The sequence below is a fragment of the Harpia harpyja genome, chromosome 3, assembly GCF_026419915.1.
Source record: "Harpia harpyja isolate bHarHar1 chromosome 3, bHarHar1 primary haplotype, whole genome shotgun sequence".
Classification (NCBI taxonomy): domain Eukaryota; kingdom Metazoa; phylum Chordata; class Aves; order Accipitriformes; family Accipitridae; genus Harpia; species Harpia harpyja.
The window spans coordinates 42,893,243-42,920,490 of record NC_068942.1 but is presented as its reverse complement, the minus strand read 5'-3'; the positions used below and the strand labels follow the sequence as shown (position 1 = coordinate 42,920,490).

Sequence of the window (27,248 nt, the reverse complement as noted above, 5' to 3'; positions counted from 1 at the left end):
TCCTTGCCAAACCACCCACCTGGGGCAAAACCGCAGGAACCCAAAATGCTGGGGGCACGCTCACCCCCCCATTGCCTGCCTCCCTGTCGGCAGGGCCAGGGTGGGCAGCCGTGCACCCCGCTCCGGGGGAAGGCCCCTGCCCCTCACTCGCAGCCAAACCATCCCACAGCATCACTCATGCCTCCGGGTCTCTTCTGTCTGTCTGTCCCTCCCTCCAGGGAAAGTCTCTGGCGAGCAAGCGCCTCACGGGCCTGATGCAGTCCTCCTGACGGCTTCAGCCGACCGCCCCGTGGGAGAGACACCTGGGACTGCTGCTGGGGATGGGGCATTTCGGGGAGAGTGGGTCCCTGCGGGGGAGAGAGCCTGAACGAGCACAAGCGGAGAGCCACGCACCAGGGGAGCACCTCTCTTCACAGTTTACATCAACACTTTCCTACCTGCACAGCTTTGTAAGGACGCAGAGCTCCGCGCGGGTTCTTTGTTTCCAACCGGGGTTTGGAGGAGCACGCTTCACCATATGCAGAAGGTCAACGAGGCAAGGGCTTGCTGTCTTGTTATTTAATAAAACAGACCCAACTGCAACTTAGAGAAAGAAGAGCTGAGAGACGTCAGTATTTTTCCTTCATCTCTTCTCTCCCTGGCACAAACATGGCTGTAATAGATGGCACTGCAATCTCACTTGCTCCCTTTCTTGTGGCCGTCTGAATCTAATTAAATATCTGCTGGAAGCTGCTTCTCCTTCTCACAAAATCTCAAATGCATTTCTCCTGCAGATTCATTGACTTTAACTTTGTTTTTCTTTCCTATGTCTCTCCTCCTCTAAAGCAATGGGAAAAAAAGGCACTATTGAAGTTCATCACTCACCATCCTTCCAATAGCATGTAGCATGTCCAGAGATGATGGCCAGATCCTCAGCTGAAGTCAGGAGAGCATGAGTGGTTTTCATCACCTGAGGATCTGCCCCATTGAGTCAGACTCTGATCCTGGTGCAAATCCTCTGATGTCGGCGGAATCGCTCTGCATGTGTGTGTAGTGCAAATGTGATCAGACTCTGCCTGATGCTCAAAAAGTCATGTTTTAGATGTGTAACGCACACACAAACACACACATACATGCGCGGTATTTAAAAGTGAGTTGTTTTATATTGTATTTGATTTTCTATTTATTTAAGGTTTTGCATACTTACTCAATGATGGATGTTCAAGCTTTACTCCAAGTAGATAGAATTGGACTCCGACTCCAATCACAGAGGGCCAAAATCTGCTCATGTGTATACAGGCAAAGGCAACTCTGACGTGGGCACGTGTCAAAATTCAGTTTACAGTGAGGAGGGAATTGATGGTGATGGGACTGGCAGAAGCAGTGCGTGAATGGGCAGGGCGCTGGGTGCCAGGTAACCCTTCCTAAACAGCAGCGCACCCAGCTGTGATATAATGCTCAGATAACTGAGTCCACTGAGAAGCACCATTGTAAGAGTGAAATTATAGCACAGGAGGAAATGAGCTTCCACTAAAACTCATCTGACCTACAGTCCATGAATACAACTGCAGATGACTCAGTAGCTTGTTTCAGGCTGTTGGGAGTATGGAATTTAGGATGAGGACAGAACTGAAGTGACTTTAATTAAAAAACCCACGTATACTAGCTGCGGATAGGAAAATGGACTGCATTCACATACAGTATGTTGCCTATACAGGAAAATTTCAAGAATCAGTTGACTTAGTGCCACAAAACCTCCTGTATTTTGCAAGCAGTTCAGATCTGAAGCATATGTAAAAATGGACATTTCTTGGTCTTCTTCACTCATGCCAAGGCAAATTGGCTTTTTGTGCAGGTGGTAGAAATTGCTATATGGCTACAAGTCTTCATTCCTACCTAGGCAAAACCATCTAGCTAAGTAGACAGCTGGCTACTGATAATACTCACTTCTGAGGCAAGTATTATTCTAATATCTAAGGCCTATTAATGCACAAAATCAGGCCAGCATAGTTTCTGTCAGAAAAAAGGACCTTCCCTCTTTACCCATGACATTTCTTATTTTGATACCTCTTTTTTTTTTTTCGCCAGAAAACTCCTATAATCGATTTTACCTAAGGTCCATAGGACCCTCTACAGCTGCATGAATGTACAGTAGAATACTGAATATGATATTTGTTCTTTACACACGCCTATTCCCATAAACAGCCTGCTGTCTGAGGTCTTTAGACCAAATGCGTCCTACACATACATGACACACAAGAGAGTTCCAGGACTGCAGAACCATCATGGATGTGCCTGGATATTCATGTGGTGTCCTGCCACTGAAGGGGACATTTGGTCCCCTCCAAATTGTCACTTAGCTGTCCTTGCAGGACCCATTTGTCCTCTGTTGCCTACCCAGCCAAAGGGTCCCCTCGGGTAATAGTGGGTCTTCGTGTAACAGGCCCGGTTGTCCATTTGTGCACATTCATATGTGTCCCCTTACGTCATCCCTAGGAAAATGCAAAGGCTGGCTCTTCTCAGAGCCTTGTTGATGGTGTTTTCATCTGTGTCATTGCCAAGCATTGCTGGAGCTCTGTAAACCAACAGCTGCTCACACCCCAAGCTACTCTACTGCCGGTGCTGCCCAGCCTGTAGGCTGAGGCATTTCCCACGGGAGGTCTGTCCTGTGAACCCCCAAACTGGTCTGAAGAGCATTGCTGAGTGGAACGTACGCATAAAGCGTGAAATTCTGGTGTATAGCAAGGAGGAGAGATGGCTAGGGGTTACCAGGGGGTCTCTGCTTTGCAGTGAGTTCCTGACGCTGGACAGGTCTTCTCTGGTGGAAGGATGGGGTAGCTCCATGGAGATACTCCTCAGTGTCCTGCAGCATGGGGGCACACATGGGCAGGACTGAAGGATGCTGGCGGGTGCACGGGACAGGTGGAATTTGGGTTATGGTCTGTGCAGGGAGCAGCAATGCTGGACTTTAACTTGGAGATGTGCTGCTGCCCCGCTGCTCCGTTCCTGCAGGATGGTCGTGTTGGCTGCCACAGTGTTTTGCCTGTGGGGAATATGCTGTGTTTGAACAGTTGAGTGCATGGAGGGAATTTTTACAGACACAGAGAGCATGCATATGGGCGTACATCAGGGGGCCTGGATGCTGAACAGCTTGCCATTTAAATGCACACTCGTGCAAGCTAATCTGCTCAGTAATGGCTAGCTGAGCGGACAGAGCTGCATATTCTCTGGAGAGAAGAAAGCTCTGCTCCTCATTTCCTGACTAAATTTCTCTAAAACAAACATGAGAGTAGACAAGGCCTCCCCCTGGGAACACGTATGACCTGCTCTTCACATGTCTTTTACTTCACATATGATGATACTAACATGTAATTACTTCCACATGAACCGTATCCTTCAATTACTGCTTTTTAATGACATTGCTTATTCCAAGTGATGCTACTCTTGTACACTCACCGGTATCCCATTGAGTGTTGCAAGCAGTAATCTGCTGCTTTATAAGCATCCCATGTCTTCCAACTACCTCATCGTCCTGAAGATGAGTTAGGAAATCAGCTTTCCACCTCTATTTATGTTCTAAATGGCATTGTTTCAAGGAAAGGCAGTCTGGAAAGCTTTTACGATGTCCATCCTGTGCAAGCGAGCTACAGAGCTTCCCATACTTACAGGGCTATGGCTGTGAAATACGGCTGTACACTGTTACTTGGATAATAGAGTATCCAGAGCATTTGTGGCTATTGTGGCACAACAGCACCAGGACAAGCACTGGGAAGGTTCGACAAGACTGTGCAGACAGCGTTAGGCTAAAGCAAATGGATTAATGTACTCTCAGTATAACTCAGCGCTAAGATCCCATAGAGTACTGTAATAAAATGGTAGCAGGGCAGCCATAAAAAGTGGCAGTAAGCTGACATAATAATACCAGGATAAATGTAGCAATAAGGTAACACAGGCCACTGCAGTACAGTAGCATTTTGATAATGCAGCAATAAGACACAACAGGACGCTGCAGTAAATTAGTTTGGGGAATAAGGCAGTAATAATGGTGTGTGCAGACAAATGGTGGTACATTTGTATCAGGTACTGCAGCAATAAAGATAACACAAGGTGTCCTAGTAATAAGTTACTACAGTAACAACAACACGATGCACTGTAAAGTTATAACAGGATGCTTCCATGCTGCAGTCAAATCCTACAAGAGGTGGTAGCGAGACAATGAAGACAAAATACGCCCCATTTCGGACTGCAAAACATGAGTCAGTTTTCTGCACGGTAACCCAAATTCTGGAATGATCTCAGCAATAACAATCCTGTCACTCCCCGCTTTCAAGGAAGCTGAGGCAAGAGCGTTCCCCCATCCAGTCTATTATTTTGGTCTGAAAATACAAAATTGAGTCATTGTCTCTTCAGTCAAATTGTCACAGACTGTGGTGAAGTTCTTCGGTTAATCCTCACTCAGGTGAAACCCCAGTGATTTCGGCGAGTCCTTTGCCTTGGAAAGGATTTGGCGCTCTCATCTTCTGGCATGGGTGATGCTTTTAGCCTACAATTATTTCTGTTTCGGGGTGGGGGAAGGGGAACCCAGGTACAGAACGTCTGACTGTACTGGTCTGTTTCCTGAAATGCACAAATAAATTGAGCATCCTGGAAAAGTCAAAGCAATAAGGTCCAAATCTGTTCTGTCTCTCATGCACACATGCGCATGTGAATAATCCCGCTGGAATCAGTGTGAGTCCTGGTTGCATCCATGGGCAGGGCTTGGCCTAACCATGTTCTCAGTGTCTCCAGCTGCGTGACCAAAGCAGTGTGTCTTCTCAAGTTTTATTTTCCTTTATATTATCTCCTTTCCTGCTTTTCCATTTTTTTTTTTAAGTTAACCTCACCTCTGTATGAAATGTCCTTCGAAAAAGTCAGTTTGCCATAAGACAATATGCAGCACGGTGGGCGAAGAATAGGTGTGTCCACTTGCTGTCTTTGTACCCTTTAGTGGAGGGTAAAGCATTCTGGAAAATAATCAGCGACCACTGTTACAGTCAATAATCATCAGGCATAAGGGTTAGTCAAAGCATCTATGTCAACAGCAAGGCTTGAATGGAGTGTGTGTGCTAGATAACAAGATGATCTCCTGGGAAAAGGATGTAAATAGGGCACCACTGCAGACTCCTGACTAGCAGGAGCAGCTCACAGCTGGCTCTGGCTCCTTCAGCCAGTCCCAACAGATAGGAATTTTCTGCCACATCTTTCTGACCCTTTGCACAACAGCTCTGCAATCTCTTTATGTGGCTTCCTCTGTCTCTAGCTGACTGTGCTCAGTTCAAGTTTTGAGCAGTGCTCTGATACGCCTTGGCTTGGCTCTTGCCTTAAACTCCTTGCCTTGCTCTTACTGTGGTTTAATGATTAAGCAGGATTATTAAAGTAGAGCTCAAAGTAGGGTAAGATAGGCTAGGTTATCACGATTTCGTCGTTTAAGCTGTGAGCAATTTTGCAGCTTCTCAACACTGTTTATAACCTGAGACGGAGAACAAGCGAGGTGGCTGCTCAGCAGAACAGTGAGCTGGTGAACAATACGCTATCTTCATGCCCATACGTACTTTGAACTTACTGGTGAGGAGAAATGCTTTGTAGTGAGAAAAGTAATCTCACGGCAGGAGAGAGTCAGACCTGATCAACTTTTTCATGTGATACAGATTTTGCTTTGCCAGCCCCTAGCATCTGCAAAGCTCACAGCTAAGAGCCAGCAACCTTCTAATCTTGCTGCTAAGCATTTGGAAACAAGCTTTTCAAAGGCTGTCTTTACACAGCAATGCTATTCTATTACTTGAAGCTTTTTAATGTGAATTTATGGCTATTGCCACAAGTGTCAGCGTGGTTGCCCTCTCGCATTTGCAGTAGGAAACTGCGGATTCACCCCACGCCGAGGGTGGATGTTAGTGGGCAGAATTTAGGGAGCAATTTGCAGGCTTGGGGCTCAAATGAGTCGCACGTGAAGGAGTCTAATGCTGTTTGAGCTGGTCAAAAGTGCCCAGGTCATCCACACAGGGTTGACAGCAATGACAGTGGATTTACCAGTGCATTCCTGCCTGGGGGCCCAGAATATACCCTGAAACATCTCGTGTGGCAGAGGACAACGCTCTGTGGGCAATGGCATTGATCCCTGAATATTGCTATCTGTCAGCAAAGATACTAAGCTGAGCTACTCTCATCTTTGGGGACTTAAACCATGCCATCTTTCCATAAATAGTAGGCAACAGCCAGCCCCGAGCAGCACCTTCTATGGGTGGACTAGGAAATCCTCGTCTGGAATGAGATTTCAGGAGTGATTGTCCCCTTTTGGGTCCTTGTCAAGATTTCTCACATCTGTCTACGTGCAGGTTATTCCCACATGCTGCATAGCTTCATAGCCCAGCACCGTGGGTGTCTGATCCTTGTCATAATTCAGCGTGAGCCTGATGCCACGTGGATTAAGGCACACCAGATAAAAAATTCAAACAATGCTTTAGACAACACATCATTTCCCCTAAAAGCATCTGGGATTCTGAAGTGCCACACTCTGCTCTTTGGAGGTCATCTGGGGCCAAGCACAGAAAAAATGAGGCACTGTGGGGTTTTCCTCTACAAGGAAAAAAATCCAAAGGTCCTCCTACCCCCGTGGTGCGATTGAAGGCATCCAGACCAGGGCAGCACGTTGTGTCCGTGGGGACTTGCCCAACACTAGAGGCTCACCCTTTCTCTCCAGGGCCACGTCCCCTTGCTGGCAGAGAGCGAGCCCTGGGGCAGAGGTGGAGGGGAGTCCCGGGGGGGGGGGGGACGGGGACGGAGAGGCGAGGGGCTGTGGTGGCCGTTGGACGAGGAGCACGAAGGTGGGTGGAGGTGAGCCCCCTGAGGGTAGCTGGGGTCTGTGCATCCCTGCTGGGGGGGGGCATGAAGCATCATCCCCGAGCGCCTGCCCCCGGTAAAACAGGCGGGGCAGGGGAGGTGGGAAGAAGCGTCCCCTCGCATGAACTCGCTGCCGACCGCCCTCCCAGCGCAGTGGGAACGTGTCACTGCCGCTGACTATTTATTTTTGGCCTCGCACAGGCACGCAGGCCGCTCAGGATTTCGACTTCGGACACTGGCGGGCAGGGCTGGGAGCCAGCTGGCCGGGGCCGGGGCGCAGCTGCGCCCGCTGCGGGGAGCGCCCGGCTCGCTGCTGCCGGGGCTGCGGGGAGGGGAGCGGGAGCCTGGCTGCCACAGCCTGCGCCGGCCTCCCGCCTCCGCGGGGGACTTAACCCTTCCTAGGGCACCTTCCAGCTTTTGCAAACACGGAAACCAAAGGCTTCGCTCCGAGCTTGAAAGCTCTGTCAAATGCCGGGGCGGCGCGGGGGGGGCGTTGAAGGCACCTGGTTCTCCTCAGCCCGCATCCGTGCTGCTGCCAGCTGCGCTCTCCTCCGTGACCCTCATCCCTTCCCCTGGCACCAGCACCCTGTGAAAGGCTCTGCTCCCCCCCCCCCCAAACGAGCTGGGAAGCGGCCTGTCGGCGAGCTGGGTGAGCTGCCTCGCAGGAGAGCAAGACCTGTGGCTGACCACAGCTCTCAGAGCCGAGAGGCGTTTGCAGTCCAAGCTCTCCTCTTCAAGATCAGCCCATGCACGCCTGTGCAAGTGAAGCTGCAGAGCTACGAGGCGTGACCGCCAGCGATCCCGCTCCGACGGCTGTGCCGCTTCCCAGACCTGCCTGCGATCCCCCCCACCGTGCCCAGCCACAGCAGCTTGGGGCCACTGGGCTGAAGGGAGTTACGCTTTCGCCCTTCAGAGCATCTTTTTTTGTCTGCCATTTGTCTCTGCAGGACTTGTAACCTTTGCTGGTTTGGAAGCAAGGGACCAGTACAGGCCAGGGAGACTGCTACCTGCATCCACTAGACCCCCTGCTTAGCACTCACAAGAGGCCATCTTTAATATCTTGGGAATCAGACTGAGAGAATTGCCATGTGCAGTCCTCTGTCCTGCAGGACAGGCTTAATTGCTTTGTTTATTTACCTTCAAGCCATCCTGCAGCTCTGCTCATCAGAGCATCGGTGCTCCTCCGTGTGTCGTGCTGGCAGCACACGGCATCGCTGTTACACTGGATCTTCCCCACATCCCGTTGCTTCAGCACCTGCACTTCTCAGCTGCCTTTTCCCCTCGTCACTCTTCACTCTTGTTTTCTCTGACCCCGCTCTTAGAGAGGCTGGTCCGTGCAGCTCATGAAGGGCTTGTCAAACTGACATTTCCCGGCTGAAGAATCAGTCTCTTGGCTGAAAGAAATGCTCCTCAAGGGCTGCCACATGCAAGGCTACTGAGCTCTATATCTGCTCTGCAATCACAAAAACAGGGGGAGGGGGATGTGTACACAGGTTTGGACTCACCCTTCTTTGAATCTCAGCCCCACAGCACAACTTGGCCCACGAGCAGGACTGGCACATCCCGAGCTCAGGCAGTGGCAGCACCTTGCTAAAAGCAAGTTTGCAGCATTTGCCTACACACTGTGTTGAGGACTGTTTGGCCATTCTGTCACCTCCGGGACAGCTGAAATCTCTGACACCATTTTCTATATGTGTGTCTGTCAGTGCAGCTGCATATTTGTTTATACAGACGGCAGCAGGGAAGGCCTCAAGTCCTTCCCTCAGTCGACGGCTGATACCAGATGTTAGATCCTCCATGCTGGGGCACAGACAGATTTTGGGCGTGGTCTGGCCAACTCAAGCTAAGTAGAGCTTTCCGCAGTCTAGAAAAAGCTTGTCTTGCCAGGACCCTCAGCCAGCCCTGCTCATACACATACCCCCAACACATGGGAAAAACCCATCTTTCTGCGCTCAGTGTGATGGATCATCTGCTGTGGGCCACCTGCAAACTGCAAGCCCTATCCTGTAGCCAAATTCCTAAGCTTCTGCATGTTATGCATTTCGGGTAGGTAGCTACCCTACCCAAAATGCCTGGCCTCCTGTGATGACCTGCCGCTGGACACAGAGACGCTCTGCTGTGATGCTGAACTCCTCCGCTACACCCTGCCTCCCCCTCTGCAAAACAGCCCTCTCAGCCAAAGCTGGGCAGGGCTTAGCTGCCTTCTGTCTAATTAGAGAGTTGTCAGAGCCTTATGGAAAGCAGCACAGCAAAACACAGGCTTCTAAATTGTGGAAGCAATGGCAAGAGCAGTGCTAGAGTTACCTGCACCAAATAGGAAATGAAATTGGTTGTGTGGGCTTTCTCTTTCTTACCTTGGGTATTACTGACCTGATGAATATGGTGGCAATTTTGCATCACTGTAGCAGTGGTTTGTGTATGACCTTTCGATTCATCTGCCAGGGATTTGAAGTCTCTAATGGGTCACAGGAATGATGTGCCCTGGCTGCAGGTGAAGGGACCTGGATCAGCGTCCTTCCCTTGGCTCCCTGCCTGGCCGTCGGGGCATCACTGCAGCCCACTCCCGTGGGACTTGGCCTTCCCCCTACCCCCGACTTCCTCTTCTAATGAAGCAAGCAGTTCCCAGAAAACAGTCAAGTTACTATATTAAGGTGATCCTGCCCTCAGTGTCTCTTTGTTTCTGGGGAGTCTTAAGCAAATCGAGTTGCAGAGTATACACAGAGCACCATAGTCCCCATGTCAGACGAAAGGACAGTCCAAAAGGAGAGAGAGGGCAAGAGAGAAAGCTCTGTGTTTGCATTCATCTCTGACATGATGGATTCCCCCTTCCTGGAAGCAGCCTTGGCATAAATAAAGCCAGTAAAGGCTTTTGTGCAAGAACTCCCTTCACTACCAATAGTCATGGAGTCATAGATAATAAAAGACCTGGCAGCTCATCTTGCATTGCTCCCTGTAATCAGCAGGATTTTCCCTACTGAATATTCACCAAGGTTGCTTTATCTAGCACGCCTCTGCGATCTCCAGGGATGGGACCTTAGCAAATGCCCTCAGGAACACATTTTTCCATACTTGAAGCATTCTTACTGCAAGGAAAAAAACAAACATCTGATATACAAAATAAAAAGCCATCTCTCAGTAAGTTTAAAAACAGTGAGAGCCATCTGTAGGCCACAAATAGCAAAGGTGTTCAGCACTGTAGATTTTTTTCCCCAAGTATTTCCCTTTATGTATCTTTTTGCGTTATCTTGAGTTTATTGCACTTTGCATCAACATCCACTCTCCATTGTGACACAGTGTAGATATTTGTGGACTATCATGTCTCTTTTCAGCCTTATCCCCATCTCAGACTATAACGACTGAGGCTCTTCTCATATGCCAGTTTCTCAAAGATTGCTATCAACTTTGCTGCCTTTCTCTTTCTTTAAAAGATCACTCAGGAAAAACATAATAATGTGAAGACAGAAGGGCTGTGCTCATCCATACAGCACAATTACCCAGTCATTTGCGTGAGTGAGGCATCGCCCTGGCATCATGCTCTTTGTGGCAAACTACACGCATGTGTCACACATGTTGTGGTGTAACATATTTGTTAAATCTATTTATTGCACATCTTTGACCACTTTACCTACCTTCATCCCACACTGCCATCTGTTCTCTGGCTACCACCCCCCCATCCACTCTCCTGAGTACCTATGGAGGGCTGCCAGGAAAATGGTTCCTCCTTTTCTTGCCAAATTTGGAATTTCAGTTGCAAATTTACCCTAGCAAGAGTGCCAAGGGGAGACAGAGTCAATGCCAAACCCGCTCCAGCTTTCCTGTTGGGCACATTTTCAATTCTGTCACAGTAGCTGAAAAGGAGAGCTGACTCCCATCAGAAAGGGGTCGTACCGAACACTGCAAGAAGAATCAGCAGTTGTGCCCAGTCCAGGAAGAGCAGATCGTCAAAGGCTTTAAAACCATAATATCTGTAGGATCAGAAAATAATTCTGTTAGTGACATGCATGACATTCTCAAAACCCTGTACATTTGTCCTCACAGAAACTAATGCACCTGACTGCAATGAGTGAAGGTCTTTTTGAAAACAGTTCCAAGAAAATGTGTTAAAACCCCCTAGATCACTCCTGGAATTGTTTTTCCACAAACCGGGCTTGCGTAATATCCACAGAGCTTTTTTGTTTGCATGTAATACAACCATCCTGCAGTCATGTTAGAGAAAGCTTTATACAACACTGTACCATCATGCTTGGTCAATACATACATATGTTCAAGCAGGTATTTTCAAAGTCAAGTAGGGCTTTCTATGCACAAGTTCCCCATAAAATAAGGCAAATGTGTTTTCTCCTATAATATACCCTGCAGGTGCTCTTATCTGGAGATGACACGTACTCCCCTCAGTGCTGTACTAACACTGCAGCCAGGCATGAGACATTGTTGAGATTACCAGCCTGCTCCCAGTGACTCATCCCAGCTGAGCGTTTGTGTGGGAGTGCACTTGATCCAATTTACTCATTCTCCTGACAGACCACAGGAGCACCCGCTGCAGTGGGGTCTCTGCCGGCAATATGTACGGCAACGGGAGCAGAGTTTGACCTGGTTCAACGGGCTTCATCTCAGCAGGGCAGAAGTAGGTGCTCCACTTAAGCTGATGGAAGACCCCCATGGGAGAGGAGGTTGAGAAAGAGGTCCCAGCGAGCCCTCTTCCCACTCTCTCTGTCCCCATCCTTGGAGGCAAGGACCCAGTTGATGATCTGGTGACTCAGAAAGTCCTTTGATCTTCCTGACCTGCTGCCCTCCCACCATCTCAGCTCCCCTGAGGCTGCAGAGCTCCTGTGCATGTAAATCTTGGCCATCACCTCCTGCCTCTCCGCATGCTTGGATAATGGCCTGGAATACAGCATCTTTTCTTTAAGATCGCACTTGCATCAGGGATGCAATTTGTGATTGTCATAGACGGGGATATCATCATCCATGCTAGGCTCATTACCACTACACAACGGTGATGATGGGAGACTTGAAAACGCAGGCAGAGCACAAGGTGTTAACCTCAAACACGCTGAAGGCAACATGTCTCTGCCCCAGCCACATCCTGAGAGGTCACGTACTGGGTGACACACCTCCCTCCAGGGCCAGGTGGGGACAGGCACTGCTTGCACCTCGCAGCCGGGCTGCTTTGAGGTTTTTACAGGGAACTTCAAAGCACGGTGCAGACTCTGTGTGGGCCCAGCGGAGGGGTGAATTCACTCCCAACAGGAAGCATTTCTGAACCCCCTCGGCTAAACTGTAAATTTAAAAGCAAACACAAATTGCGACTGGGTGTTTTCAACATCACATGCCAAAGAAGTGTCAAGGCCTGTGATACCAGGCAGAAATAGTGCTCAATACTAGAGGTGGAAAATTAATTTCTATTAGCCTATAAGCCTGTCATTCCTGGGCAAAGATGTCTTTGACGAATTCCATCTCTTCTTGTGTTAACAAATTGCCCACAAGTAGATTGCAGTATCTCCAAGATTCACTATTTGAATATACTTGCCAAATATTTACTTGCCAGAGAGTTATTCCTGGAGAAATTCTTGATCTGCAGCTCATTCACAAGGCGGTTGCTACTGGCATTGGATAGTTGAAATTCAAGGAGATTTGCTTAGTTTTCCTTGGACATGCAGGTCACCTGGTATTGTCTCTGCCACACAAAAATATGGACACAACTGTTACAGTCGGGTTTTGCTCAACCTTTCTCTGATTTTTTGTTTTAATTTGACTGTTTCCAGACACATTCCTCTAAGTGAAGTCCTAACTCAGACCATTCCTGGAAAGCAAAGGGGTGTGAAAACAGCCAAGCCTAAATAATTATTTATTTGCTGAAAAACTGTAGTCAGTGTCATTCACTGTGCTCTGGACACAGGGGATGTACAGGGTTGTATTCAGCTGCAGTGTATGTGCCTACAGTATTTATGCAGCTAAAACTTCCATGAAAGTTGTTAGAGTCTCCTTGTTTGGGCAAAACCAGCAAGCCTGTATTCCAGCCTTGCCACCCAGGTGGTTTTTCATTCGGACAGATAATAATTGTATCTCAAGGCTACCAGAAATAACCAATCCATAATTAAAAGGCTGCTTTTTTTAATGTACATAGAAAAGGCCTACCACTCACTTTAAAGGTATACAATAAATCAAACTGCATTTTCTTGCCACTGGCTAGCACTTTATTACTCTGAGAGTTGGCACCATTCCAAGACTCAATTTTTAGGAGGCAAAGAGCAATTGTTGGCTCCCTGGACTTCATGGAAGATGTGGTTGATTATTTCTGAAAAAAACAAAACAACCAAAAACCAAAAAACCACCAACCCAGTTCCTTCTGTTGAAAACAAGCAATGTGTCAGTGATTTCAATCATTTCTTTTGTCTTATTTCATTCATCCATCCATCCATCCTCTACTCAAATTTAGGACAGGCACTTCGGAAGGAAAAGTACCTCTTCTCCCAGCAACTTGATCAAAAGCATGTTTTTCCTTAAGTTTCTTTGGAGTTAACTCTGTGTTTGTGTCTTAATCCATTTGTGTGTCAGGCTGAGAGCTATTTGGAAGTTATGTGCAAGTACTGCTCATGTTTTACTGGAGCAGCCAAAATGAACTGACTTTTGATATGTGATCAATGCCTACTCCCATTTGTTACACCATTCGTTAAAGGGACATGAGATACAGTTTTAATTAGGGTTGTGCTGAACCAGCAGCTGAGGTCTTGACATTGTGATGAAGTTAAGTTTCAAATAAAAGGCTGAGGCCCACGGCCCTTCACTGGCAGAGCTTCTGCTGGCTGACCTAGACCTGCTTGGTTCCCAGAAGGACATGGCAAATCCTTTGATTAGTACAGACCTACAGCCCTACCCCACTTACCTGTACTCAGCTGTGAATGGTGCAGCATAGCCCTTTCTCCTCCCTGTAATTAGGAATGCAAATGTTCTTTGTCTTGGTCTCTAAAAAAATATATATTCTATCTGTAAACTAGGAGAGCTTTTACAGAGACTCCACCAGAAGGCCACCAGGCTACACGGCTGTCGCATGGTGGACCTGGCTTGTTTGTAACTGTGGAGGATGCAGATGATACAGCTGATGATACAGCGTCACTGGCTGGAAAAATGAGAGAAGCAGAGCCAGTAGACCTAGAGTGACCAGTTTCCCAAAACCAAAAATTAGGTAAGCAGACCCCTATCTCTCAGGATGGACCTGGGCAGTTAGGAAGGTGGCAGTGTGATACCCTCACACTCAAAAAAAAGAAGTTAGGCAGCAGGTAAAATTACAGAGTTAATGGTGAATGGAGAATGGTGAAGAATTTCCTCAGCAATGGGCGCAACACGTCTTCCTGAAGTTTCCCTTACCCTAGGCTTGTTGGAGGATTTGCCGCAGTTGCATGTTGCAGTGAGAATATGAATGGGCAGTATGTCTATAGAGTATGCATATAGCCTCTACAGGCTCTTTCATGAGCCCTCCCCAGCAAGACACCTGCTTTCTCCTTCCTTGAGTGGGAGCCAACACTGGCCACTCCTGCTTTTTAACATATTGACCATTAGGTAGAACCAAAATGGCAAATTCTCCTCTTAATACTAGTGAAGGTGTCACCCAGTCACCACGTGACTACTCCCTACCTGGAGATGGTGCTGCTCTCCATGGCTCCTGGCTCTCCATCGGCTTCTTTGGTAAGGCAATAGCTAGACCTCCTTGTCCTTAAGGATCAGTGCTTACAGGTATCTAGAAAATATCTGTGTGTTTGCAGAGCTTCCACAATGATAGCAACTGCACAGTCTTTTGTACCAGGGAAGGTGGAGAGACGTGTGACTCTCAGGTTAGCTCACTAGTGATGGTACATGTAGTGACAAGACTCTGCGTCTGCATATGCTAAAACATTTAAAACCCTTGTTTGGTTGGCATACACTGTGAGGCAGCATGATTTCAAAGAGGTTTTAACTAGAAATTTTGTAATTTATTGGTTGCAATGCAACCAACTCATTTCTTCAAGGTCTCTGTGAAGGCAGCAGGCACTGAACTTTCCTTTCCAAGCTTCCCTTTAAGAAGTAGTATATTTACTATGATTAAAACCTCAGTATTTTAAAAGTTTCATTATTAAATGTCGTATGGTCTGTCCTGGTTTACTGGTATATGCAAATAATTTCACTCCCTGTGGCCCAATGTACTTGTTATTGTTCATCCCAGAAAGAGAAACAGGTCATAACTGGATCCTGTACAGCTGGACAGTGTGTGTAGGTGCCATTTCAGTATAGCCTATATGAATGGTGGCCTTTGCATAACTGTCCTGTGCCATTCGTAGAGCAACTGGCTGGTAGCAGAGGCAGCACTGGTACAAGAACGTACTCTACAGTAACAGGCCAACAGCCTGGATTTGTCAGATTTATGAAATCAAAATTTGATTTAGGAGTCTGTGTCCCGGAATACAGAAAACCCCTAAAAAGAAGATTCTCATTGTGGTTACTTTTGTATAAACAGAGCTTTAACTGCAGTGTAGATGGTGGAGCAATATTTGTTTCACCTAAGCATCCTGGAGCAGGTGGTTAGTGAGAGCTGATCCATGGGATGCTGGGTGGGTGCCTACACTACCTGAACCACCAGCCACCCAACACAGACTGGTCTCTCCAAGACCTGTCCCAGCATGCTTTCCTTTCCCTGTAGAAGCACTACAAACAAAAAGCTGTTTATTATTTCTGAGGTTGTCTTTAGGCTGGTCAATGTGTTTATTCTTTTAGAGGGCTCGCAGCACTCCACTTACTCCTGGTTGGAGGTTGAGGGACATGGATTTAGGGAGCTCCCCTGAATAAGTGGCACAGGTTTCCAAAGAGGTGCAGAGATCAATTAAATCCTAAAGAAAAGTTCTGTCAGCGGCACTGCTTATGCAAAAAAAACTGTGCCAGATCTCACCACCTTTCACACACACCCCCTCCAAATCACAAACACAAGCTGGCAAATCATGTGAGATGCTGTGCAAGAAAAAATGACATTCAGGTGGTGGTCCAGATGGTGCCAATTTTGAGGGAGACATGTGAGTGCATAATAGAGCCCCGCACGCTCTGAGGCGTGAAGGGCAGTCCACTGCTGCCAGCACGGGGGCACTGGTGGCAGCCATGCGTGAGGCATCGGGGGAGGCCAGGCAAGAGGCTCAGCAGGAAAACTTCACTGTAAAAACATCTGATTTATGTTTCCTCACCTGTCACAGCAGCTAGTTTTTCACTGGCTTTCCCTTGCCGAAGGAGGCACTCTTCCTTGTTAGCATCTTTATCCAGCTGCAGCTGCAAGAGAGCCTGTCGGTGGGGGTCAGCATTAATGTTCCTGTCTCCTCGTGGCAGCCAGGCAGGGCATCCACTTGAAATCTGCACGCACTCTAAATGCTTCATCCTTCCTTCTCCCTCCTCCCCCTTAAAACATACTGCTGCTGCATTCCATCCCAAACTGCAGCGTGGGTCTTCTTCTGAGCGGGCCAGCGAGGAGCAATGCAGAAAAGGCATCTTTGGAGCTCACATCCAAGCAGAAACCCAGTTAAATGAGGAGTCAACATGGTATCAAACCAAGAGACGTAATTTCTGCAAAACCCTTGTACATTATCTAGAGCAGAATTTCCAGCAAGGAAGTCAAAAAGCGCACGGGGAGACTGGAGGGCTTTCTTCCGTGTGGGTGCCCACCTCGCTGGGCCTCTGCCCACTCAACTGCTCTTGCAAATATGCAACATGCGTATCTGAGCAACAGAATAAGGATGCTAACAGTTTTGTAAAAGAAAAGGTGAGAGAGAATTTGCTCATTGCTATTTTTTCTAGATTTATGCCTGTATCTATTTTGAACATTTATGAATAACCTTTTCTGAATAAAATAATAACAATAATAAAGCCTCTGTTTCTATACTCCATGTTTTTCCAGCATCAAACCTTGCAGTCCTCAGCAGATTTCCTGTACCTTTTACTGCACCACCACAAATCTGTCATATGCCAATTGGGTGCCTTCAGGGACAAGGCAAAGATCTCACGGTTTCACAAGGAATCTTTTAGGTGCTATCATTGCTCCCAAGAACTATGTAGCAAACGGGGGTTTTTACACTTGAGGGTGGGACTTTCACAGTTCAAACATTCTTCTGCTGCAGAATGCAAAGAAATAGAAAATGCCTAGTAATTCTGAATTGTTAGGAAAAAAATTGACTTTCATTTTGATCCCAGTCTTGGACTTGGGTAAAAGGAAATTTTTTCATTCTAACTTTACTTTTTATTAGGTGATTCAATTTGGCATTAACATAATTAAGAGAAAGCTGTTTAAAGTGTGACATTAAAGATGATCAAAATGGAACATTTCAAGTTGAAATGGCTTTTTAAATCAGTTTTGTTTGTTTGCTGGTTTGTTTCACAAGAGTTTGTTATCAAGTGTATTGTCATCTTTCTGTGGAAAATTTCAAGGTAGATGAATTAACATTTTCTGACAGAAAAAAATCCCTTTCTGCAGGAAAATGTCTATTTATCTGACTTGCTCACTGAAAATTTTAACTTTATGTATTCTAATGACCTGTACTGCTTTTCTACTTACAATAAGGCATCTCCATAAAAGCTGTTATTTCTTTGACTGTATATAGGTTATCTATAGCAACAGTTTCTTGAAATAAGGGAAACCCGCCCGAAATTTTACGGAAAAAGAAAAAAAAAGCAATAGGTTATAGCAAAGGTAAATAAAATCCTAAGCTAGTTTCACTGTAATGCTGGTGGTGTCTTTCCTGAGGGAAAAAACCAATGTTGTGAAGCTCATCTTGACTACAGTTGCAGAATTTAATGAAGTTAATTTATTTAAGTTTATTTAAGTTAATTAAGCCTTATTTTATGGGGTCAGACCAAGTGGACTGTTGGTATTTAAGTTGTGTAAGGGTTCCTTTCTACTGTTGCTTCTCAGTTGCAGCGTTTGCATAGCCCAACCATTGCCTGACTGGAATGTATGGAACATGGCTGCAATGTATGGGACATAGCTGCAATACATGGGACATGACAAGCCGGAAAATCTCAGCAAGGGCAGTGCGGGGACATCGATGCTCAAGGACTCAGCCTCCCAAAGGCTCTGATCACAACCACATAACTTTCCTCCACAGGAAGAAGTTCATTTCTGGTCTGAAGCTTAATTGTACTTCCTTATGTGTCCTGTTGTGTCTGAGCAGCTAACAGCAAGGTCTAGGGGGAAAAGATGTTCAAGAACATTTTGGGGTTTTTAAGTGCCATACCTCCTTCACCCATCTGCCTCTGTTGGAGCAAGAGACATCTTCCAGTAGGATGGACAAAGTGCTACCATCCATGTCAGTAAGCGAAAGAAGTTCAGTCAGGGAAGACATGGTTCATCATCACTAGGAAATACAGAAATCTTGAAATTCCACTTCTCAGATTACTTGAAAACCATACTTCAAAAAAAAATATAGTTTAGGGGGTTGTCATTTAACTGAGGTGTTAATGATTCTCAGCAAGTTCCTGACAAGAAAAATCATTTGCTCCTCTTCTGGTTGCCACCATGGCTCACTCAATCCCTCGTCTTTGCTGAGTCTGGTTAACTCATTTCATAGACACTCATGACTGAGCAATGATATGGAAAAATGTAGTATGTAATGGAAACCGTGACCTGTCAACTCATGTGGGCTCGTGCCAAGGAGGCTGCTAATTATAGCCTGACATGTAAATACTCCTGGAAGATGATTGTACTTATTTGGACTAGTGCAATATTAATTAAATACTTTGATTATGTCTGAGATAGACTTTGGGAAGGAGGAGGAGAGGTTGTCAAGGGAATTAACCTTTTCACTGCTGAGAATAAGGTTGTCTTCCCTGGAAACTGCAGGAGAAGGCTGTTTGAGTTTTCCTCCCTCTTTTCTCTGCCCTCCTGTCTTTGACCTATTCCCATGACACCTCCCATCATTGTCTGCTTGCCCTTGGTCTCCCCTGGCTCTGTGCCCATGCCAGTTCCTCAAGACCATGACTCACCTGTCTCCTCGAGCAGGCAGAAACCCAAAGGAGAGGGATGAGGAAGAGCTTCTGGCAGGGAACCAGGGTGGCTCTTGTCTGAGGCCAGAGACCCTGGCTGTCCAGCCTTCTATGCTCACAAAATTCCCCGTGGTGACTGTTTCTGGAAAGCCCAGAAACTCCTATACTGTCTTCCCCATCAGCTTCCAACTACCAGCACAAAATCATCCCTCCTGGCTCAGGCTGCCCTGAATCAGGAAAGGGGATGCTGGTGCACAAAACTGCAAACCAGAGGAGCTGGGACCACCTCTGTAAAAAACTACTGAAGACTTTGGTGGGTTCAGAAACAGCAGGACAAGATGCCACTGCCTGCCTGACTTGTCCCTAGGAGAAAACGAACAGCAGTGACATGGCATATAAGAGGCAAAGACTAAGAACAGGAGGTGCGGTGAAATCAAGGAAAATATATTTGGCTTTTCAGTTCGTGCAAGACACAAAGCTAAGCTTGGGCTCAGCTGCAGGCTGTCTAGGACTGATGAATGTTTCACAGGGGTCCTGGGTTTGCAGGGAGCCTGGGGCTGCCCTACAATCAAGTCAGCTCAGGTGGAGAAAGGCTGCAGTCAGCACTGGGCCAGGATGTTGGTGGGCAAAGCAGACTTCTCAGCCTGGAGCTAGCTTCCAAGCAAGCCTCAGGCCACATTTCAAATGAGCTTGTTACCTTTTGAACAACTCTACAGGAGGTGTTGAGCTGTTGAGTCCAGCAATATCTTTGAGCAAGTCCTTCATTCCAAGTGAGCCAAAGCTTTGTGTTGAATGAATCCTCTATTACAGAGTATGGCCTTGGGAGAATCACATGTTTGTGTCATTTCAGCACAAACTAAACCTGCCGTTCTTGCACCTATCTTGAGACACGCCATAGCGTGCCTCAGTTTCTCCCTCTACTGAGTGCCTGGGCAGTATACACCTCCTTGCACACATGCAGCACTGGAAAAGCAGGCAGCATGGAGAAGCCAAGTCTTGCACCTCCCGGGGATTTTGTGCCCTGTGGAGATCCTGCTCATTTACACATAGTCCAAACAGGCAACCGGCACCATTCTGACAGTACCAAAACCAATTCTCCTAATTGTCATCAATATACCTGAGTGGTGTCACCAAGGGGGACCTGAATCAGCGCCTCTGCAGAGAGCATGACAGCTCTGCTTTACCCAGGTAACGACCCTGGTCTCCCATTCATCCTTTCATTATGGTCTGTAGGACTGGGGAATTCAATCTCTTGTCTGGAGCAGATAAGTAAGAGATGTTTGTGGGTCAGAGCTGCCACTAATGCACTCTCAAGGACTTTCTGCAGCTGCACAGCGTTGTCTTGAAGATGCAGGGGAAGGACGAGTGCTATTTCTGCCCCAGGAAGGCAGAAGACATTAAATCAACATAATGAGAGCTGATGAGAAACAATAGAGGCATCAGGACAGCACAGAGAAAGGGAGAGTTATGAGACCTGGATGCTGTGGGCCCAAGAGGCATGGGGACATGCATGCTAATTTCTCCTTTCTCCTGCAGCCCTACAGACCAGCGAGTGCTGCTGGGCCATCGACTCAGTAAAAACACTGGTGCTGGGAAAGGATGGTGCTGTGCTCTGCTCCCGCCAACTGCTCCCCTGTGAGGGGTGGGATGCCAGGGTCACTTGCTGTGGCAGGATTTCCAGCTGGAGATGTGCTGGGGGACACCCTGGCTGAGGGATGGCTGCAAACTTCTCCCCCTTGGCCCCGCAGGAGGCACAAACCCTGGCGGCAAATGCTGGGGGAACATTCCCGGTGCGGTGGCAGAAGCTCTCCCTCCAGATTGCAGCTTTGCAAATACCCAAGGCGAAGTGCACAAAATGCTCCCTCATGCAGTTTCAAAGAGCTTGGGTCTTGCTCCAGCAGGTTTCCTCGAGGTGTATTCCCTGGCCAGCAGTGCGTTCACCGCCCACCCCGCCAAAAACACTGAAGACGTGCAGGTTCTTCGTGGTCTGTATGTGAGCGAAAACAGGAAAGCAGTACAGGCCAAAGAAAGACAAATGCCCAGGCTCAGAAGGAGGTGAAGAAGCAGCAGGCATAAGCTTAGAGATGCTGTGCTAATCCTAAATGCCTGAAACAGAGAGGTGGAGGGGAAGAGAGTTTTTTCCACGTAGTCCTTTTTCAAGGAAAAGCAGCCTGAGTTTGAGCAGCCTGAGTTTAATGGCTGGACTTGAAGTTAAAGGCTTACAGCCTCACACGGAGACAAATGAAAACACAAATTGATCAAAGCTGCCATTTTTTACCGATAACTTGTTTGTTCAGAGGCACTAGCCACTCTTCATGCTGATTGTATCACTGCATAATAGCCATCGGCAGCTTCCCCTCGCCCTCTCCTAAAGATCCTCTGCATGGATTTTTTCTTTCCAATTGCATTTCCGGGGACGATGAGAAAGTTGCAGCATAAATTAAGCAAGATGCCTGGAGACTGTGATTCAAAAATAATGTAGCTGAATTCCTGAGTGAGAGGGAAAGAAAGAGGGAAGCTAAACACAGTGCCTGCCTGACAGCTTCTCCCTTGCCATGCTCACACCAATTAAGCGTAGCTGCACGGATAGGGTGGCCAGGAAAGCACCTTTGTGCACACATGCTAATTTGTTCGCAGGCTGCGGCACACAATTAATAAAAAAGTGCTGCTCCACACATTCCCCAAAACAAAGAAGGAACGCCACAAACGTTTGGAGGCACAGAGACTGAAAAGGGTACACACACGGCTGGATCAAAGGCAAGCTGGATTTAGGGAAGATTTGTACTGTTCAGCTGGCGCTTGTCGTCAGGATCACCGGGCACTACAAATTACAGTCCCTGTTTGGTCATTCAAAACTTTATGCTGCCAGTACAAAATAAGCAGAGGAGAGAAGAAACTTTTAAAGGCAGAAGAAAGAAGTGCAGGGGCATTGAATTTAAACCCAGGAGAAATGGGCCTCAGGAGCCTTACACAGAGTCCTAATGTCAACACAGGGTAGAGAGTGGGCAAGGAGAAATCCATCTTCACAATAAAATGCTGGCTTTAGCTGGGATGGATGGAAAGTCAGGTTGCTGTTTCTCTACTCCCTCCCTGCTCTTTCCCCTTTATTAGCTTAAATGTTGGAGTTTTTTTAAAGGACAGGAGCAAGCAAAAATTAAATGCTCGCTCTCAAAATGAAGCTGACATGAGCCTCTGGCTTTGAGGATGGATTAGTTTTGAAGGCATACTATGCACAAAACAAGGCCGGTGAGGGCTGGCAGTGGAATTCCCAGTAGGGACAGGTTCCTTTAAAACACAGATTAAACAGGGAGGAAATGCACAGTGTATGAATATGAATTGATGCTGGGCCTTGCCTGGTCTCGCTTCATTTGATAAAGCACATTTCCTTATTGCATGTCAATTATTTACATTATTTAAATATGTATCATCAGATGAACATGTCAGCCCTGAAACAGATACACAGATGCACACGGAAATGCACACGTGCACCAGAGCATGAGGAAAGGATGCACACACCAGTCCGTCAGGCAGAAAACGAGCGGACACCCCTGCGCTTGGCGAGCTGTGAGTGATGAGCACCCCTTTGCCTGGTCTCTGACGCATTCGTGGCATGGCCCCTGCAGAAGAGCCGGCTCTCCTCAGAACAATTTGAATGCAGGCTCTGCTCAGCGCTACGGGAATGTCAGCACCCGGCAGGAGCCCTGCGCCTCACCGGTGCCTCTACTAATCTCCGGTACGTGGAACTGCTTGTCTGCAAGATAGTTATTATTCTTCCTTTCATCCGCACAAGTTCACAGCAAAGGAAACACAGGAGAGCTACATTTAAATTGGATAAAATCCCTGTGCCCAGCGATTCTCCAAAGTTAGCGTTATTAGTAAAGATGTTAGTAGTCGATATCGCGCTGTTCTGGCCGCTACCACCATACAAAAACCTGCTCTGAATTCTCCTGAAACAAAATTGGTTTTCTTACGTGATTCCCATTCTTACGTGGAATTTCTGTCCATGGCTTCTGCTCCAGGCGTACAAAGGGCTGGCTATGGCACAGGCTTTGCAGCAAGTGCTGCCGCCTCTGAATTCTGCTATTTGCCTCCAACCCATAAGGCAAGGTAAAGCTCTGCTCTGAATACCCTGACCAGGCACCAGCCAAAATGTGGACCCACATTTTGCAGTTTGACTTGGCTGCATGCCCTGGCTACAGAAGGAGTCAAATTTTTCCAAGAGGCATTTGTGCAGCGCAAGGGCAGAGAGTGCTGTGCGCAACTCCTCCTGAGGAAGGACACCTCTCTTCACTAGTCCTGTTGCTGAAATGCAGGCCACCTCTGGAAACACTGAAAGCTTGGACATGGATGGACTATGGATATTTGGACAAGCCCAAGAGAAAAACTGGATCCTCCTAAGCTTTACTCTGTGCCATTCCTCTGCTCCAGGCTCCTCCCAGCTCTGAGAAGGTCCAGAACAGGGATGTTGACTGGATTTAGCTCTGGTGAAATGTTCCTAAAAGAGCAGGTAGACCCTGGTCTAACAGGTAATTTTGCTGATGTATTACACTTTTATTAGTGAAAGAAGAACAAAACACTTCCCTCAGCACAAAATTTGATGGGTCAGACTTTCGGCAGGTGTAAAACAGCATAGCAGACTCAGTGGAGGTACTCCGATATGAACCAGCTGAGGTGTTTACCAGAAGAGCTGACCAAGGCAATTACATTTAGCCTACTGTGTTCTTGGCCTGGTGCTGTCCACTGTGAAATTTCCAACAGACATTTTTATCTTTCAACCACAGCATGCGAGATGATGCTCCATGAGCAGCAGAAGAAACAACACGTTATTTTCTATGGTTTTCTATTGCTTTGTATGGGATTCTCCAATGCCTTTAAGATGCAGGCTCCAACTGCAATTTTCCATTCAGCTGTGGCATTCATAATCTTTCTCTCACGGTCCCTAGTGTTTAATATGGTATAATGTCACACTGCGTCCTTTCCTTCAGAAGGGACTAACAAGATGTTTTGCACTCCCTCTCCCTTCCCTGCTCATCCATATGTTTTCATAAAATTTATAAGACCCTAACAACTACATGGTTTTATCATACTTGGCTGAAATGACCGAGGAGTTTAGAAAGCATTAGCTAGAAGCAGATGATTTCATGACAGCACTAGTCTTCTTTCCTTTGGAAGCTGGGCAAAAACCAGGCAGGAAATGCAACAGAAGTTATTAAAGAACGCTGGTAAGACAGACAGATGGCCATTAACACCCCCATTACCACATTTGCTTCCAGAGAGATGGGGATCTTTGCTTTTACTCTGCCCTGCCACAGCAACTTGAAAATGATGTGTTAGAGGGTGAGTCTCTGGACTGTCTGGGGTGCTGGGGAAAGATTTTGAACTACAGGTCTTCACCAGACAAAGCCCAATTTCCCTTTCTCCCTTAAGGGTTTTTTTTGTCTGTGTTGTTTTTTTTCTAACTCAGCAGACATCAAGGCGGTTCTGTTCATTTGCATATGAGTTTGGGTGCTGACAGCTGATGGTGTCAGCAGAGCTGTGGGAAGGACATAGTTTCCTTTGATAGCGGTGGCAGCGGCGGCAGCGTGGGGAGCAGCCAGCCTTCCTCTACCCCAACAGCAAACCCAAGAAAAGATTGCACAACGCATACAGGTGATTTGCATAATTGATGCAAAGCAGCATCCCACTGTATAAATCCTCTCCCTGCAGCCAGGTAATCTTCCATCCCCATCCCTATCCTGCAGCCTCTTCTCTCCCACTTTCCTTCCTGTTAGGCTTCCTCCTACTCGCCCGTTGCCATCCCTCGTTCCCACCCAGGCCCTCAACTTCTCTTCGCACCAGGAACCCGATACCTCCATTGCATCTCTCCATCTCTCTGCTCTTCCAGCCACCTACCTACCACTCCCACTGGCAGAAAGAAGACCCATGGGAAGCAAGGACATTTAACTAGCTAAAATGGAAAGGAAGGGAGACACTTTCAGACATGGTCATTACTCATCTGAGCAGCCTGCCAAAGCACCCAAGGGAAGTAGCAACGAAATCTGTTGCTGTAGAAACTTACCTAGAAGTTGAAGCCATTGGTTTCAGATGGTGGCAAGATGACAGTCACGTGTAGTATCTCAAAACACAAGCCTTTGCCTGGGACTGAGCACTCAAGCTAGCGACATAGGTGGCCATTCCCCAGGCACAAGCACAGCTCTCCGTGCTCCCCTGAAGGCACCCCCGTAAGCGATACTGGGTGAAACTTTAAAAAATTTAACAAAAGCTAAAAAAATAACAACGGCACCAACATTTATGCTTTAAAGTCTGTGCAGTTACTGGCAGGCCAGGTCTGGAGCCAGCACGCATCTCTGTACATCTCTGTCTCTGTTAATGGGCATCTCTGCCTGCCTGTGCTCAGAGCCTGCAAACAGCTGGTACGTGCCCATGTGTTGCACTGACATCTGTCCACAGCTACCACCTTCAGCTGAAGAAGCTCAACTCTTGTTCATAAATAATTGCCCAACCGGCTGCTGGCAGGCCTGGGGAAAAGGACTAAGGAAGGTCGCAGAGCAAATGCAGAGCCTCCTGCAGAGCACAGATGTGTCGTGCCCAGTCCCTGAGGTCCCTGGACTCCTCCAGGCCTCTTACTGGGGCATAACTCCCCTGCCCAGGGTGGTAACGTGCTTGACTCTCCCACTCCTTGTATAAAATACAGAGGCAGGCTGGGATGACCAGCACTGCTGCTGGTGGTGCCACAGGAAGGCGGCCTTTTGTCTTCCTCCTTTCTTTTAAAAGCACTCATTAGTCTCCCGCTGCTCCAGGCAGCTGCTGGGGCTGGGGCTGGCCAGGCAGTGGGTAGGACCTGACAGGACCTTCCGATGGGGTGAGACCGTGGACACCGGGGGAGACCAGCCTGCGGGGTCCTGCCTGCTGCCTGCCGTCTGTGTTTTGGGGAGGACCCCACCGGCTTTCCTAGGCAGAAGAGATGAAGATCCTTGCTGCTGAGTTCCTCCCTCTGGCCAGGTATCCTCCTGGAAGGGAGGCTGCTGCAGGGGCTGGCCATCTGAGCCACACCAGATGCTGCCCAGCAGCTCAGCCCACCTCTCAGACTGTCAGAAGCACTGGGGATTAAATACACCGTCGTGTGTAAATCCTGTGTTTAAACAAATAATTCTCTCAGAATAACGGGCAGGATTTTCCACATGAAGCAAAGCTGACACCTGACTCTTCGCCTGGCTTCTCCCAGGAGAACATTTTAATGAGGCCCACAGCTGTAATATCACAGAAAGAACATTAACAATGCTAATTACCTAAAGTTTAGCCCATGAATACTCAACCGATCATACCTTGGAGACGAGTTGTTGTTTTGGCCCAAACGAAGCACTGACGGCTTGCAAAGTGAATGGAGGCTTGTGAGAGCATCAGACACAAAGCATTAGGCACACAGACCTGGCAAGGCAGCCTCCACAGCAGAGCTGGTAAATAAAAGAGGTGCCTGGACAGAAGGCAAATCTGAGATTGCAGAGAGAAATTGCCTTGAGGTGGCCAAATCCCTCCTGAGAAAACACAAAAGGTGTTGATAGGTCTCTCAGCATCATCTCGTAGAGGATCTGCACAGAGAAAGGGGGGGGTATTGGAGAAACTCTTCTGCCAGGCAGACGCAGCTGGCACCGACTAAGCCTCGCACTGTGCTAGGAGAAGCCAGAAGTCCACACAGACATGCAATGCGTGAGCGAGCTCTTGCCTGGAAGAGATCCAGGGCCTTTGCTTCACACCATATGCACAGTCATTCTGCAGCTCAAGGTCACCGTGGAGGTGCCTGGGTGTGCTAGTATGACTGCTCTGAACCGACCATCTTCGCTCGCTCGGGCTCCCGGTGCCAGAGCTCAGTCTGCAGCACAGTAAATAGAGCGATGTGTACTCTGCTGCACGAAGCTTAGCTGTCGCCTCTACCTTCAGCTCCTTATCACAAGAGCTGCAGGGCAATGCACGGCAAGGGCCATCGTGCGGCAGAAGAGGAGGCTTGGTCCACCCAGGTGTCTCTCGGAGGGAGATGTGAATTTTTAGCAGTCTGTGTTGCTCAGCTCTAATTGAGCACAAAAACATCACATGGCAGGCAATAGCCCATTAGCAACACTGCATGCTGAGGGGCCTTTTAATTATTTTTGCATTCCCAGAGGACTACAGAATGCTCTTCATAAGCATGGTGCGGGAATGCCAATTAGGTGGCCTCCAGCCCTGCTAGACAAGGTCCGGTCACATCACCTTGCGTCACAGGCTGAACCCTGCCCTCCATTTTCTCCCCAAGTCTGCCGTTCTCTGCTGTGAAATATTTATTAAAGGGAGCTGCCGCCTGTCGCGAATGTTGAGTCCCCTGTCTCCTTGCCAAGGTCAGGCTGCCGGGGAGGTACTTTTGCTCTCCG

General features: G+C 47.7%; 1 protein-coding gene and 1 long non-coding RNA gene across 5 annotated transcripts in view; one reads left to right on the top strand and one right to left on the bottom strand.

The window, feature by feature from the left end:
* Window positions 1-4,637, top strand: part of RGS6 (regulator of G protein signaling 6) — a 293,004-nt gene extending 288,367 nt beyond the window's left edge. For both annotated transcript variants that reach the window (XM_052782295.1, XM_052782294.1), the window contains one exon: window positions 219-4,637. In XM_052782295.1, the coding sequence (XP_052638255.1) occupies window positions 219-269 (51 nt within the window). In that variant the 3' untranslated portion in view covers window positions 270-4,637. The remainder of the gene's footprint in view (window positions 1-218) is intronic.
* LOC128139626 (uncharacterized) lies at window positions 4,631-26,856 on the bottom strand. Of its 3 annotated transcripts, XR_008234447.1 has the most exons (5): window positions 26,172-26,856; window positions 12,397-12,532; window positions 9,226-10,820; window positions 7,993-8,308; window positions 4,631-4,982 (listed from the first exon to the last, which is right to left on the bottom strand). It is a non-coding gene; the product is annotated as an uncharacterized LOC128139626 (long non-coding RNA). The 3 variants fall into 3 exon arrangements; XR_008234445.1 differs by having other exon boundaries at window positions 7,993-10,820; XR_008234446.1 differs by lacking the exon at window positions 26,172-26,856 and adding an exon at window positions 14,491-17,047 and having other exon boundaries at window positions 7,993-10,820.
* Window positions 26,857-27,248: the final 392 nt, after the last annotated feature.